The sequence below is a fragment of the Arachis hypogaea genome, chromosome 5 (genome assembly GCF_003086295.3).
Source record: "Arachis hypogaea cultivar Tifrunner chromosome 5, arahy.Tifrunner.gnm2.J5K5, whole genome shotgun sequence".
NCBI classification, from domain to species: domain Eukaryota; kingdom Viridiplantae; phylum Streptophyta; class Magnoliopsida; order Fabales; family Fabaceae; genus Arachis; species Arachis hypogaea.
In genome coordinates this window covers 99,527,824-99,543,796 of record NC_092040.1, presented here as the reverse complement: position 1 = coordinate 99,543,796, position 15,973 = coordinate 99,527,824, and the positions used below count along the sequence as shown (strand labels likewise).

Genomic DNA, 15,973 nt, shown 5'->3' with positions numbered 1-15,973 from the left:
CTGATATGATATAAGGATTCAATTAAAAAAAAAAAAGTATATGAACCTATTGAAAATTTGATGAAATTATAAGAAAACAGAATAATTAAACCTTAAATTTAATTAGTCAAATTCATACTAAAATATAGATAGTGATTACACATGAGAATGTTCTTCCAAACTCTACATTTTAAGTATATACTTTTAAGATGTTGAGAAAGAAGGCACAATTATTCAATCTATGAGGATATCCTGCTGAGTCCAAATGACAGATTTGCCCTTGTTCATGAAACTAAACAAAAACAATTTGCAATATATAAATAAGAGATTTTTGTCTAGAATGTTTTTTGGATATGCATGTTAGAAAAGCAAAGCAACTAAGGCCACTTTATATTTTTTTTAACTTTGCTTAGTGGTGAAGTCCCTTTGGAGCAATTGACAGAAAGAAAATGCCACCATGTTCTAAAGAAGAAGCTCTTGTTAGACTCTTCTACAATGTCTCAAGCTCTTTTCAGCTTCTCTTCATCTTTCTCTTCTCTTCTTCTATTTTGCTTCTCAACTTCATCAACTTCATTGGTAGCTACTCCATTTTCCAAAGGTAATAGAACATGTTTGGTTAACATAATTGTTTTTGGTTTTGTTTTCTTATTTTTTGTTTGTTATGTTGCAGGGATCAGCAGTATGAATATGTGTCTTCTGAGTATGATGAAGATGAAGAGATTCAAGAAAGTTATAATAATAATAATAATAATGATGATGATGAGGATTATTCTATGGAGAGAGATCATATAGTAGCAGATATCATTGGTGGAGGAGAAACCCTTTTGTTTCTTAAACATAATCAGAATATCTCTCATGAAGAATTCATCACCCCCCAAGAGAGCTTCATTGAAGAAGATGATTCAGAAGAAACCTTTTCAGTTCACAAGTCACCAGTGGTTTCAGATTTTGGAAGTGAGGAACCAGAAGTAGTAGTAGAAACTGAAGAGGAAGAAGAAGAAAAAGAATTGTTTCCAGCAAGAGATGCTGATTCTGTTCCAGATTCTGTCCCAGTTGAGATAGTGACAAAAAGTGACATATTGGATAGAGACAAAAACTGTGATGGTAACATCTCACATCATAGCTATAAGACTATATAGTTTAGTTTGTTACATTATTATTATTCACATGCACAACATAGTTCTTGATTCTACTTTATGCAGAAGATGATGAAGTTGGTGTTGGACTTGTCAAGAATAAGAAGGTGCAAGATTCAAACAAGATCACAAGGGATGATGATGAGAGATTCTTCTATGTGCATGCTGGTCCTACTATTACACAGTTGGACAGTACTAATAATAAGAAACTTATTAGTGAGGAAAAGGATCATAATAATAATAATAAATATGATGAGGAAATATTTGGAGATTCTTGCACTGTAGGCTCCACTTCTAAGAGCTCCTCTGAATGGAGGAGTTCCATGAAAGATTCTTGTTGTGGAACTGAAGACCCTTTTTCTTCATCATCAAGGAGAAGCTGCCCCAAGTGGGAATCTTACACTCTCTTTCAAAAATATGATGAGGAAATGTCATTCCTTCACAGGATTAGTGCACAGAAACTTCAAGAAACTGGTAAATTACCTCTCTCTCCTTGTTCCTTGTTTAATTCTGGCTACCCCACAGATTTAGTGTTTTTTTTTTTTTTTTTCTTACCAATGTCACCTTTTTCGAAATTTATTATCAAAATTCCATCTTTTATAACTAAGTACGCAGATGTTACTCTTTTACCATGACGACAACTAATTTGTTATTTCATTTTTAATAATATTTGTTGGTCATGTAGCATTACTCTTAGTTTAAAAAGGTGGATTTTTAGTAATAAGATACGGAAAAAGTGACACTTTGGTAAAAAAAACGCCATTGGTTTAGATTGAGATTGCAACTGTTTAAAACCTTTGGTGCAAGTTTAGATAAGGACTAATTACATTTATCTTCACTAAATCTCAGAAGAGGAGAGTGTAATTTGTCCTTTAAATTATACTAATGTATTAATCTTTTTAGTCACATAGTAACAATTCAATTTTAATCAGAGTCTTTAAGATCTATTAAGGTGGCTCCAAGGTCAATTTCAGAGAGAATTGTGTACAAGTTTTCAACTGCAAATAAGAAACTAGAAGGTGATAATAATATCCACCATAACCCATACAACGAACTAGAAGCAGCATATGTGGCACAAATCTGCATAACTTGGGAAGCACTTAATTGGAACTACAAGAAGTTTCAGTCAAAAAGAGCTTCAAGGGTTGACCTTGCTGATCCTGGTTGTCCAGCCACCATTGCACAGCAGTTCCAACAGTTTCAAGTTTTGTTACAGAGATATGTTGAGAATGAGCCTTATGAACATGGAAGGAGGCCTGAGATTTATGCTAGAGTCAGGCTCATGGCTCCTAAATTGCTTCTAGTGCCCGAATATCGAGGTATGATAGCTTCGTTAAGAAATATTTTGTATACTTATTTTGTTTCGTCCTTTAAATCGATATGTACTTAATTAATTTTGAAGAAATATACATTAACTCAGTGTACAAGGAAAAAATAGTAAAATATTTCATTAAAATTGGAAGTTGAAAGATTTATAGCAAAAATAACATTTTTCAAAATTGATATACATAGGATACCTATGGTATGTTATGAAAGTAAGTAATTTCTCTTGCTTTGATTTATGTCATATAATTATTTGTCAACTTCCACTTTTGTAAATTACCTTTATCTTTCTAACCATCATAAAAATAACTTGTCATGCAACATGGTACATGAGAAATTGAGTGTTACATAATCCAATTATATACAGTATTGTTGAATACTGATTAACAATAACTGAATTTTTGTTCTTATTATTTGTATTAAAGAATCAGATGATGATGAGAAGGAAGATGGCTTAGACACAAGAATATCTTCAGCTTCATTTCTTGTGATAATGGAAGATGGGATCAAAACATTCATGAGTTTCCTCAAAGCTGATAAAGAAAGACCATGTCAGATTCTAGCATCCTACTTTAGGAGAAACAAAAGAGCCTTGGTTGATCCAACACTACTCCGCCTTATCAAGAAAGTTAACCATAAAGCAAGTACCAAATTCTAAACTAATTTCTCATTAGCTTCAGTGCTTTCCATATCATTCCATAATATTTTAGCAATAAAACACTTTAGCTATTAAATTCTAAATTTCTTTCTCATTGGCTTCTTAAGTTTTCAATGCATAAAGTAGAATAAAAGCTTCAAAAGTCACTATTCCAAAAGAACAAAATGTTTGGGAGACAATAAAAATCAGTACAAAACAGTCTACAATTACCTTATTTTGCCTTTTTAATTATCGCTTATCTTGTTTTGTATCTTGTAATTATTGTTGGAATAATTGAGTAATACTAAAAGTACTAAGTATATATTTATCAATGTTATATATATATGAAATTATAGATGTTAGTTAAGTTAAATAGAGTAAGTTTAGATTATTGTCTTCCTAACATAGTCATTTAAAAGACTTACTTCATTAACAAAACTCATTAGGTGATTAAATGTATATGCAGAAGAAGATTAAGGTTAAGGACCTTCGGCGTTCCGGCAAGTGTTTGAGGAGGAAGAAGCTGAAAGTGGAAGAAGAGATGGAGATTGTAATGGCTCTGATAGACCTGAAAGTGGTGTCAAGGGTGTTGAGAATGAGTGAGTTGAGTGAAGAACAGTTGCATTGGTGTGAAGAAAAGATGAGCAAAGTGAAGGTCATGGATGGCAAGCTCCAAAGAGATTCCACCCCACTTTTCTTCCCTCCTTCTTCTTCACATTGATATGACCCCACTCCACAGAGGCAAAAACACAAACACCAAGAATGCATGATGCGTGATGACATGGATCATGGATCATGAATGTGCATGGGAGTTTGAGACTGCACAAAAAGGAATATTCATAGCACACACTTTGGTGTAATATATGGTTTAAAGAAAATGTGACCCTGCTAACCAAAGTGTTTGAAACATGTGGGGTGGCATGGATTTTGGAGCCTAAAATCGAAAGAAATATTTTGTGTACTTATTTTGTCTTGTATATTAATTCCATACATATTCTTTTACCATCAGATCAGTTATACGTTATAAAAGAATAAAGTGTATTGAATTGATATACGAGGCAAAAATAAATACAATTAACATGTATGATAGAAAAATGTTAGGTTGCATTTGTGTTAGTGGGTTGAATGTTGAAAGTGAAAGAGCAGAGGACAAAGAAAAAGAACATGAAGAGATAAAGACAAGTGTAGCTTTAGTTTTGCTTTATTAGCTTTTTTATTAGAGAGTATATCTGCCACAACAAGGGATTTGAGATGAATCATAAAGAAGAATATATGAGCATGACTTCAACACAAAAAAAAAAAAAGTAGAATCACATGATACACTAAAGTAATGAACTAATATGGTAGGCTTAATGGGTTTATTTTGTCTTCTTTTAGAATAATAGTGGAATGAAAGTAGGAAACCCCACCAAGTTTGGTGAAATTGCAAAATAAATAAATAAAATAAAATGGAATAGTTCAACCTTTAAAAGGGTAGTTCTTCCTTGGACTACCAACTTACCATGCATTGTACTATTTTCTTACTTTCATAAAATTGATTGAGGGACTTATGATTTCCTTGTGAGAATGTGAGCAAACCTAATTGCTTTATGAAAAGTCATACTTTTTTTACATAGAACTAGAATGAGACCTGTGTGATGCGGCGAGATGGTAAATTAATGATAGCATATAATAAATATTAAAAATTGTTATGTTTTGTAGAATTAAATTAAATGTGTAAACTAAAGTTAAATTTAAAAGGTATTTTATTTAAAATAATTTGTTGTACAAAAGATTTAGATATTAGAGTTGTATGTACAAAATGACATTTTTATTTGGTGGTTTAATTTTTGCATTTGTTTTAGTTGATGAACTTACTCTTTTTATGTGGTGCTTCTCTTCTTTTTTTTTATTGGTTGTTGTTAGAGTTGTTATTTTCTTCTTTCTGTGTATGTTCTTGTGAAGGTATATTCTTTATGAATTATTAAGTTATATGCACTTTCTATTGTGTTGTTTGTTCCATCTTTGCAAGTATGTTCTTCTTTCGAAAATGTGTCTTGAATTTATATAGTTTTCTTTCTCTTTAATTTCTTGATGGGTATGTGATATTCGTTTGATAATATTAGTATTGACGAAGTTGATTCCTATAATCAACGAATAATTTAAATTAGAAATAAAAATGATGTCTAAAATAACTAAAATAAGTGATTTTTTTTAGTATTACTTGTTTTATTTGGTGTAATGGAGGTTGAAATTTAGTGTTTTTTGATTGGAACAAATGGGTGTTAAAATTTAGTGTTTTTGGTTAAAACAAATGTCTTGGTTACAGTGTATTGTTGAGAACTTTTTTTAAAATTAAAATCATTTACATTGACTTCAAATATAAGTGAGGTTGCACAAATTTTTCAATTGGGGTGCTTCAATATCATTACTTTTCTGGAGTGCCATTAGATTTGAAGCAGTTGTATCCAACAATATTTTTGCTTCACCATCAAATAGTACAAAAGTTGTTGTACCACTTTGATCTTAAACCTTTAATTGAATTTTGAACCTAAAATAAATATTGGATTAGTAACTAATAATTTGATAGATAGGATTATGAAAAGTATATAGAGTTACCTTATTGTTGGATATTGTGATGTTTGATTACATGTGCCACAAATGTAGTTATCTTTTTTTTCATATGCTTTCTTCATACACTTTTCACATTCAACATAGTTATCTCCATTGAGTAAGTTTGAGATATTGTGTAGTTCAAAAATAAATTTTTTGTGTTAAATTTGATGTAATTTGAAGGAATAGTGATAAGAGACTTATATAAGTAGTTCAAATAGTATGGAATTTGAATATTTATAACGTAAAATGATTAATAATATTATTATGACATTTGTAATATGGATGTTTATTATATTGAATGAGTTATTTATAGAAATTAATAAATTAATTATTGAAGTTATAAATTTCTTGTATTGTTTACAACGGTAATATATAATAAATATAAGAATATGAATTTAATATTTTTATAAATTACAAATTTAGTTAAATACTATTAATTTCTAATTATTGTACTGTTTTTTGTATATTTTATTTTTTTGATGATTTAAAAATAATAAATAATTTGGTAAAAATTAAGTGGTTGATTTTAAAATTTTACCAAATAAGTCATGTTGACATGACGTTAATAAAAGAAGATAAATAACTAAAAAGTAATGTATGTAAAATTATGTATCTACTTTTATATATTAAGAATAAATGAGAAGTCATACTTTTTTGTATAATATTATAGTTGTGCACTTGTGCTATATATATTTCAATTATCTGAATTTTTGTTCCCTTTTTCATCGTACTTACTCAATCCTCATATCATAAGACAAGTGTGATATTCCAAATTGATCATTAATGATTTTTATATTGAATAAATTATATTTTGATAAAAAGAAATTTTCAAATTAATTCTTAATATTTTAGAATACTAGACATATTAATCCCTTGACATAATAATTTTTCGAAAGAAAAATATAATGATTGGATAGGATATTGTAAATTTGTACCATTCTTGTTCACGTAACTCTTCATACTTCCCGCGAGTATAATTAAATTTAATGACGTTCCCAGTTACGTAGCGGAAAAGGTTCTAAATGTCTATGCATATAATTAAATTTTATTACAAGACTACATTTTAAGTTGATTTTGGTGAACATAAATTCATGTGTTTTCAGGCTTTGATTTTGGTGAACAATTTTGATGTCAGCTTAATTTTGAGTATTCAAAGGCGTTACATTCTTCCCAATTTGATTACATGCCACTGTATTCCAACAATTCCTAATCTCTGTTTTTTATGTAGTTCTTTGTAGAAACTATTGCAGCATTTTTCTGATAAAATAAATATCCAGTGTAAAGCGATTCATTCAAGTTTCAATTGAGAAACTTGCATACTTTTTTTTTATGTTGAAAGACTAGAAACTTGCATATATAAAATTGTAGCACTATACAATTTTCTTTCGCCTACTATACAGAATTGAGAAAAAAAATCTAGAAATGTTTCTATAAGAGAACTTGCACTCTGAATAACTGCATCAATTCAAATGCTGCATAAGCTCCAGCCACTGAAATCACCCCAATAAAGAAAATTAACAGAAGAAAGCATTGCAAACTTTAAACATACAGAGCCATTTACATTTTCACAAAGAATTTTAAAAATTTTTCCTTTTTCTCCCAAAAGGAAAGAAGGCAGGGTCATTTACCTGTCTAAGTAGGTCTGCAAGAGTTCTTGGCAGTGCTTCAATGTTCCTCAGAACGACATAGTAGGGAAACGGAAAAGAATCCATGTACTTAGAAAACTTCGGCGTTCCGTCCTCAAAAGATGCTTCCTGCAAAACTCGACGAGGTCAAGATCAGGGGAAAGTGTGATGTGCTCTCGTGAAATATGTAAGTTGCCTAAAAAGAGAAGATACCATGAGATCCATAATTGACTTCTCAGATTTATCGAGAACCAAAAACATAACCAATCGATTACTAGTCAATAAATCTCTAACGCGTCGCCTCAATCTCTCCTGGAGAAATCAAATATTGTAAACCAGTAAGCAAAGAAATTAAGCGTTATGAAAAAAATACAAAAAAAAACTCCTTTGTTATGTGATCAGATACCTTTTCATGAAAAATACCATCTGAAATTATTAATACAAGTTGCTGTAGAGGGTTATGACCGGATGGAAGGCGCGCTTGTACAACCGCAGAATCTAATTTGTTGGTTAAATACTTTAACAGATCAAGAACTGGTTCATCAACTATAGTATTCTCTTGCTTGAATGTCAAATTAGAGATCATCTGCTCATCAGTAGTTCAAATCGACAGTTAGATCGGTTTTCATGAATATACAATTCGAGTACGTCAACAAAGAGAGCCAAGCTTTATGTTGATCCAACTAACCTTTATCCCAGCCTCCACAGAAAATGACCTGTCAAAGTCATGTAGTAACTTTATGTTTCCTTTGGTTCCAAAGCTTGCAACAGCAAAGCTCCCCAATTCGAGTTGAGAAATGGCACGGCATACCGTGACCAAAGCTTCAATAGCAACATCACCACTACTACTCTCCGACATACTGAGTGAATCATCAACAGCAATTACTACTTGGTAGTCACGCTTGTTGGGTCTGGTCAGCCTCATCCATATTTTATCTTTAGTATAGTAACTTGCTATGAATTGAATCACCTGATTTTTTTTTTTTTTGAAGTGATGAAAAAAGAGTCAATAGTAAGTTCACCAAAATGCAGATAAAATGTTATTCATAAGAATATTAGCACTTACCTTTTTCATATTTATCCTTTTGCCAGTTCTATAATCACCTTGCAGCTTGTTGGCTACAGTTGGTTCCATTACAAGGCGCAATTGTTCAGCTAACTCCATAGATAATTTTGTTGTGCTAGCCTCGTATCTCCTCCAAAGAGCAGTTGCGTCGTGCTCACAACTAGGATCATCAGAAGCATCTTGACCTTTGCCCAAATCATTGTCATGCACAGAAAGTTGTCCTAATTTTTCTGTGTTTTCGCTTAAGTATGATTTCTGGAAAGAAACCAAATCTTCAGAGCAATTTTCAAGATCAATACGTTGACCGGTAACAGGTTTAAATGACCCCTCATCTGGCGTCTTCTCGATGTCTGGCATATTAATTTGCTCCCTTTTTTCAGTTTTGGGGAAAGACAAGGAGTTACTCAGAGAATTTATTTCTGATTTTTTTTTCTCAATCTGCATCGCTGCATCTTTTTCTCCAGCAAGACATTCTTTATCGGTGTCACCATCAACATTTTTGTCAACCTGCTCCATTGATGCAGGCCCCAAAGCCTGATCTGTCCCCTTTTCAAATTCTGAAACATAGCCATATTCATCTGCATTATCATCGTCCATTTCACCATGCTGCTCCATGTTATTTTCCTGAAGATCACCAGACACCCTAACCCTTTCCTTCCAGTGCTCAAGTGCATCCCCTACACTTCGATAAGGATTAGGTTGGTTTTCCTGAATAAATGAATGCTCATTCTGCGGAAGATGGGATTCAGATCGATTTTCATTGATTCCTCCAGTATTTGATGAATCTGACATCTTAATATCCATCTCAGACATACTATTAGAAGGAAAGCCTCCCAAGAGAGCAGGATTATCAATATTATGTTGGCTATTTGAAAATTCAGGTTCTGCTGTTATATTTTCAGAACTGGAAGTCTGCCGATCAACATTAGACTGTGATGACGATTTAGCAGTGAAAATTTGATCGTTTACCATACCAGAAGATTCAGATGTATCTTTCTTAGGATCCATGAGATCCATCTCGGTATTCTTTTGGCCCTGTCCAACATCTTCCTTTTCTGTGGTTGCATCAACTTCAGTATGAGCTTCTTCCATAATTTCATCAGGGAGGCCTTTCTCATCCCCCTGGTTCCCTTCTTGCATTTCATTCTCAGCTAACTCACCTTGTCCTTCAGGATCTCCCTCTTCCATGGGTTCTGCATCTTCCCCCATATCCAAATCCTCATCCATGTCAGAAGTTTGATTTAACTCATCAGACATCAACCCAGTAGATTCAGAATATGCTGTTTTCTTGTCCATATTCAACTCTTCTACATTGTCTCCATCCCCAGTTTCATCTTGGCTCGCAGTTTCATCATTCTGAGCATTGCCTTCGTCATAATTACCATTGCCAGTTTCATCTGTGGCATCATCCTTAGCTCTCATCTCTTTAGTGCTTCCATCTTGATCCCTAACTGAAGGTCCAGATTCATATTTTTCATTTGAATCATTCGGAGTTTCATCTTCATTCTTATCCCAGAATTTCTCATCAACTGCTTCACTATCTGGCCCAGTTGGCCCCATTTCAGATTCAAGTTCATCATTCTCACCATCAATATCTTCGTCATCCCCTGAGTCCTCACTTAGGCTTACTGCATCAGCTGTAAAATCCTGTTCCATCTCAATACCAGAATTATTGCTACTAGGGACATCCTTGGAGTCATTTAATTTTTCATTTTGCTGCGCCATCCAATACAAACAAGAAATATAGTTTAAAATTCCAAGTCCAACCAGAAAACCTCATCAAAACTTACGAAATAAGCAGGTTTGAGGTTGCTAACCTGGTCACGGGATCCCAGCAGCTGGTCTTCGTCATTAATCTGATCACTGACATCATTCAGTCCTACACCCTCCCCCATGCCAGTTCCATTAGCATCTTCAGATGATTTGAGGTTACCATCTTCATCCCGGTTTTCACTAGATACTCCAAAACCTTCCGAAAACAAAGACGCTAAAATAGTTGCAATCACATGGGTTGTAACTGAAACCTACAAGTTGGCATTCCAATCAAATTATCAAATTTGGCGCTGGGAAAATGACAGTGAATTGATGACAAAGAAGATGAGATTTTCTATAATCAATCATTATAACAGAATACCGCAACTTTAAAAACACAGTATTAAAAATAAGCTCTGGAATGAAAAAAAAAAAAAAACTGTATGCTTATACATAAGATGAGATAAGAGATAATTAAGCTTACAGATCTGTGCATGTCTAAGAAATTTTCCATGAGCTCTTTACTGAAATTCAGCAATAGGTCCATGAGCATATGTAGATCTCTAAAGCTGGCTCCTACTTTGCAAGAATAGCTGTTGACTTTATTGTCAGCATGATTGACCAACTTCTCCTACAGAGACACACAAAAACCCATCATTGATTGATTTATCTAGCAAGAAACAGTACCGAGACAAAACCAAACTTACCCCAAAAGCAACTGTTTTGAAAATCTTATCACACAGCATGTCCAAGCTGAGATTTGCAACAAATGACTGAAATAGCAATTCCCCCGTGCCAAGATTTACCATGGACTCTTCAACAGTAGGGATGTTGCTAGACAAACATATATTCTGGAAAACAGTTGCAATATGTTGATATGTAGACGCAAGGGCCTGATCGAAGTCAGCATTGAGCTCTTCACAGCTTTTTCCATCAGAGCTATGTTTAGCAGATGACTCTACAGGAATGGAACTTTCCATTTTCGCAATGGTTAACTCGTCCTCAATTAATTTTGCCTGAGAATTAAATGATTTTTCAACTGAGTTTCCCAATCAAATAATCAGGTTTTGAAAAGGTTGTACGAACAGATCATGTACCTTCTCAATTATTTCTTGAAATTGATGAATCAAAATTTCTTTGACTTTGCACCTATCAGGATCATGCTCCCACAGTTCTAGAAGACGTGAGTTGAACACATTTAAAGCCTTGAAATTTTCGGTTAACAGCTGCTCCATATCTTGTGTAACAATGCAAATGTGTGTGGTTGAAGTCAATGCAGTGACAGCTTTCGTCCCCCCAATCAGGTAACGATCCAATGATTCCTGTATTATGTTTTGATATATACCACAGAAATAGGAATGATTAATAAAAAACTTTGCATGATTCACAACCTCAAGACTGATATCAATAGTCAATATAATATTCTTAGGAAGAAAAAAAATTTACAGTGAATCAAGGAAATCAACTTCTGGGAAAGGGGGGGGGGGGGGTACTAAGCAGCTCCTACTCTCCAATGCCTAGGCAAATGATTCCCTACCACATTAAACACCCTCCGCCCCCTTCAAATAATAACCCTCCCACGCACTTACACAGCATCACACACAAACACGGCCTCTCACACACAAATCCTAGTAGCCGAGTCAGCAAGTTAGTTAAAATAACAGGACCTACTAGAGTAACCCAATCCCCATGCCCAATCTTCCTGGTGTATCCTCAGCTGTCCCCCTATTCTTCCTCACTCTAACTTGGTATGTGTATATATGCAGTTTATTAACATAAGGGTAGGTCTCTAACACGTTTACATAAATGCAATGAAATAGAAACTAGCGCAAATTCAATGCAATTTAGAAACAAAATCATCAGCAGAACCTTTGATTTGCAGAACAACGGTAAAAATTCGTCAATATAAGCAATCATCTGACTGGCTGAAGAACATGCTCTTTCACAAGTGCGTAAATGGCTATGCTCTAATGTCCTTAACAAAAGCATTTGCTCATGTGACACAGCACATAGACTATCAAATAATTGCTGCAGGAAGAGAAAAGAACATCAGAAGCACTGCAGTCAATAAGAAATATCAAAATAAAGAAGAAATGAGGACACTTACTTTTTGTTGCCACAGGCATTTATAAGTGGCAAACTGATTTGGAATAATAGAACACATATCAACAGTACTGTTATCAGCATCCAAGGAGACTTTAAACAAATTTGCCAGGGTATAAACACATTCTCTTAAACATTTCAATTGCTTGCCAAAATCACTGGCAGCAGCCAGTTGATTCTTTTGTATTCCAATGAGCTGATTGAGGAAAGAATTGGACCTATCAACCTGCAGAAATCATTCACACCTTAGACATATAAAATGGCAATGGTAAATGTATTCATAAGCTTGACAGCGATGACAGAGTGGGTCACTAATATTAAATAGTTCAGTTGTCATTACACAGTATGGTTCAGTTGAGGTTGAGGTTGAGGGTAAGGAAATGGAGGTGGTGTTGACAGCGGGTGTGGGTGTGGGTGAGTGTGGGGTGGACGAAGATGAAGAGATAATGATGTTGATGGAGGTGGGGTTGGCTGCTGGCCGGAGATAAGGAAGATGAGAGTGAAGTTGAGGATGACGACTATGGTGTATTGAAACTGACTTTGCCCATCAAAAAATTCAACAAAAAGGTAATATTGAAACTTATTTCAAGTGTTAGAAATAAAATTAAATATTAGGGGTATTTTTGAAACTTTTGAAAAACTTCAGAAATATAAAGTATACTTGATATAAATATGTGAAAAACATTTCCAGAAAGTATATGTTGAAAATCTTTAAAAATAAAAGTGAAAAAGAAAAGAAAAACTAATCACCAATAAATAAATTATCATAAATTTAGTGAGCCATAGGAGTGCCAATATGAAGAGAGAGATTCCACCTGTTCAAGAGTTATATCTTTATGAGGATTAAGGCATATCTGCTGCAAAAAAAGCACAGAGATAACACTTCTGAAATAATGTTCACTAGCTGTCTTCCATTCTATAAGCATGCTTTCTTCCGGGACATTCTTATCTTCAATTTTAGCAGCATCTTCTGATGTTATAAGAGGTAGCTTACTATTTGTTAATAGTAAATGATCCACGCTCCCAAAAATTTCAAGAAACCACCAAGATTTATGCTGATCCTATATGTATAAAAATAATAAGGGAATCAAAGGGGGGAAGTTAGAATTTTTTCTAAAAAGAAAAATTAAAGACATAATATAAATTTTCATGGGAACTAAATAGTAAGTTTCCCACCTCCTCAAATGCAGACTTGTGTCGTGACAACCCACTGCTCTCTAAAAGCTTAAGTAGATCGGACAAAGCTCTTCTCTTTCCACGACTCTTTTTTTCTTTGTTCCAAACATCACCACAGTGAACAGCTGTGTCATATATGTTTTCGATCATATTCCACATGTCTTTCCATCCCTGCAAGTGAAGTTTATGCTGGGAGACACCACAAGCTCTGAATACGCTTCCAATATCTGCACAAATTGCAAGGTCATAAAAAAATATGGACAAGAAACAAACCAAAATTTTTATTTTTATTTTTTTTAAAAAAAAAAAGAATGAAGTCAATGAACCACAAGTTTGAGTTCTAATTATCTCTTAATAAGAAATAAGGAAAAAGATTTCCATTGAATTAGTATGGTTCTATGTTGCATGAGTACCAGAACACTAGATTACCGGAATATGTATCTAGCACACTGTAGTACAGGATATGAAATGAGCAAAATGTACCATCATATGTTGTTGACGAAAATTGCACATTTCTCTTAAGCTGTAAATTCTGCAAAGCTTTATCCAATTTTTCGCCACATTTCTCAAACCACAGTGATCTACATCAGAGAAGACATGTTAACAACTTAAAGATTAGAAATATAAAGTGTACAACTTATATTGGATGTCAACTAACCTGTTCTCACCACTGAACAATGTCAAATCAACTGCACCACTGAGCAAGCCCTTATTTATAACATCATAAATAAGCTTGTGCCCACGAAAAGATTGAGCTTTGGCTCCTCTTTGTGCAGCTTCTTGGTTGAGGAATAACAACACTGGCTCTTGCAGAACATCCTTCATGAGAAAGGAAAGAAGACAAAATATATAAGGCAGGAAGAATAAAATGCAGCGCTGGAAAATAGACAGCTGGATGAGGAGAGAAGTTTGCACAAAAGAATGAGCCGAGAAGGAAAAATACATGGATACTTGTGTTCATTGCCTAACTTCATAATGGATTTATGGATTTAACACGATTCAATGTTTGGTATCCTTCAAGGGCCCTAACTTGTTTTATATACTTTATGATGGTTTCTTATAACAGAAAAAATCGTAATTTAAGGGAAGTTGATTATACCAGGGGAAAAAAGTGAAAGGAAAAGATGTTGGTTGCACAGAAAAATTAGCTCTAATACCAAAAAGAGATGAGCGAATCTGGAGAACTAGAAAATATGAGTGAATATGATATATTGTTATTTTGACTGAGAAACACTGATACAGCAGAATATATAGTAGAATAAATGGGGGCAGATTGGTCCTGTCACTCACTACTGCAGTTACAGGTCTATTATTGACAGTTGTTGCTAACAACCAACTGCTGATTGTAGTTAGTAACTGCTATAATAGACTACACATCTTCTACACCTCATTATGGAGAAGAAATGCCTCTGATTTAGACTCCTTTCATAAGTGTTGCCAATCAAGAAAAACAGTGTTCATTACTACTATTACTTGTGTATATTATTTCCCAGGTTATTGTTAGTGGGAGTGGGAGAGAGGCCAAGCATTATCCAAGTTCAGTGTTTCAACAAAAAGGTTCACCAGGTAGACTAAAAAGTATTAATACGAATCATATGATGTATTACAAGCAACACCTAACTTTTTTTCTTTAAGAATTTTCACAAAGTAGAATATTTCAAGGAATAGAGAGGTAAAGTTAGTTGATTATTTGCTTACATCAAAAGTCTCCACATATAATGCTGAACCAGAGAAAGATAAGGTAAGAAATTAAAAGAATAAAAAATAACAAAGACTGATGCATTAATTATCAAAATGTTATTTAGAGATTCAAGGATCACATACAGTATACTTCTGCATAAGCTTCTTCAGCTTTTGCCGGCTCTTCTTCAACTTCTCAATTGATGCATAACTCTTACTATCATCCCATCGGCATAGTTTTACCAATTCTTTTAGTTCAGTCTCAATTTCTTTCTTACTTGCATCAATGTACTTCAATACACTGCAATAAGTGTCATAATTCAATGTTCATAGATTCCCAAGGTTGAAAAAGTAAAAGACACAAAATTGAATGCAGAGCAAGAATAAGGAACTCACATTGGTAAGAACTGCACATAAAAACCAAATATATTGTATAAGTATCCCAACTGCTTAATCCGAAAAGACCTGTCGTTATCATTAACAATTAACAAAGAGAATATTAGAAAAATGGGTTATAACTTATAATTTCAAATAAAACTTGCTTGACAAATATTACACATTTATGCTAACTATTAACATCTAATGGCATAAGAACCGTTGAATTTTGTTGAGGGAGAGAAAGTGACACAATAATATCTATTGTCCTCCATAATGGTTTTCCTTATTCTTGGGCATTAGGAGACAAAGCAACAGCTAGAACTACAAACAAATCATACCTGGAATCATATTCTAGGCACACACTTGTATGGTTTTGTTTAAGGAAAGCAAAAAGAAGCTGGAGACGTTTCCCAAATTCACCAATGCTGGATGTTTGAATGAAGTCTTCCAGGCTGCAATACAGTAAATCAATTGAACAGGTTCAAAGATAAAACAAAAAAATAAAGGATGACAAACTTTAAAT

At 33.6% G+C, this 15,973-nt stretch overlaps 2 protein-coding genes across 5 annotated transcripts in view; one reads left to right on the top strand and one right to left on the bottom strand.

The window, feature by feature from the left end:
• Positions 1–333: 333 nt before the first annotated feature.
• LOC112802222 (uncharacterized) lies at positions 334–4,331 on the top strand. 2 transcript variants are annotated; one of them, XM_025845325.2, is made up of 6 exons: positions 334–577; positions 650–1,083; positions 1,182–1,589; positions 2,048–2,434; positions 2,864–3,078; positions 3,542–4,331. In XM_025845325.2, the coding sequence occupies exons 1-6, from the start codon at positions 429–431 to the stop codon at positions 3,794–3,796; spliced, it is 1,848 nt and encodes a 615-aa protein (XP_025701110.1). In that variant the 5' UTR covers positions 334–428; the 3' UTR covers positions 3,797–4,331. The 2 variants fall into 2 exon arrangements, with proteins under 2 accessions (XP_025701110.1, XP_025701112.1); XM_025845327.2 differs by having other exon boundaries at positions 347–577; positions 1,185–1,589.
• Positions 4,332–6,780: 2,449 nt separating this feature from the next.
• Positions 6,781–15,973, bottom strand: part of LOC112802220 (midasin) — a 35,643-nt gene continuing 26,450 nt past the window's right edge. For all 3 annotated transcript variants that reach the window (XM_025845323.3, XM_072237589.1, XM_072237588.1), the window contains 19 exons: positions 15,789–15,902; positions 15,469–15,537; positions 15,217–15,373; positions 14,051–14,211; positions 13,876–13,973; positions 13,393–13,619; positions 13,032–13,277; positions 12,221–12,442; positions 11,983–12,141; positions 11,211–11,435; positions 10,821–11,129; positions 10,598–10,744; positions 10,179–10,385; positions 8,362–10,077; positions 7,984–8,265; positions 7,702–7,881; positions 7,509–7,607; positions 7,299–7,424; positions 6,781–7,160 (listed from right to left, as the gene is read on the bottom strand). In XM_025845323.3, coding sequence (XP_025701108.3) covers positions 7,131–7,160; positions 7,299–7,424; positions 7,509–7,607; positions 7,702–7,881; positions 7,984–8,265; positions 8,362–10,077; positions 10,179–10,385; positions 10,598–10,744; positions 10,821–11,129; positions 11,211–11,435; positions 11,983–12,141; positions 12,221–12,442; positions 13,032–13,277; positions 13,393–13,619; positions 13,876–13,973; positions 14,051–14,211; positions 15,217–15,373; positions 15,469–15,537; positions 15,789–15,902 — 4,774 coding nt within the window. In that variant the 3' untranslated portion in view covers positions 6,781–7,130. The remainder of the gene's footprint in view (positions 7,161–7,298; positions 7,425–7,508; positions 7,608–7,701; positions 7,882–7,983; positions 8,266–8,361; positions 10,078–10,178; positions 10,386–10,597; positions 10,745–10,820; positions 11,130–11,210; positions 11,436–11,982; positions 12,142–12,220; positions 12,443–13,031; positions 13,278–13,392; positions 13,620–13,875; positions 13,974–14,050; positions 14,212–15,216; positions 15,374–15,468; positions 15,538–15,788; positions 15,903–15,973) is intronic.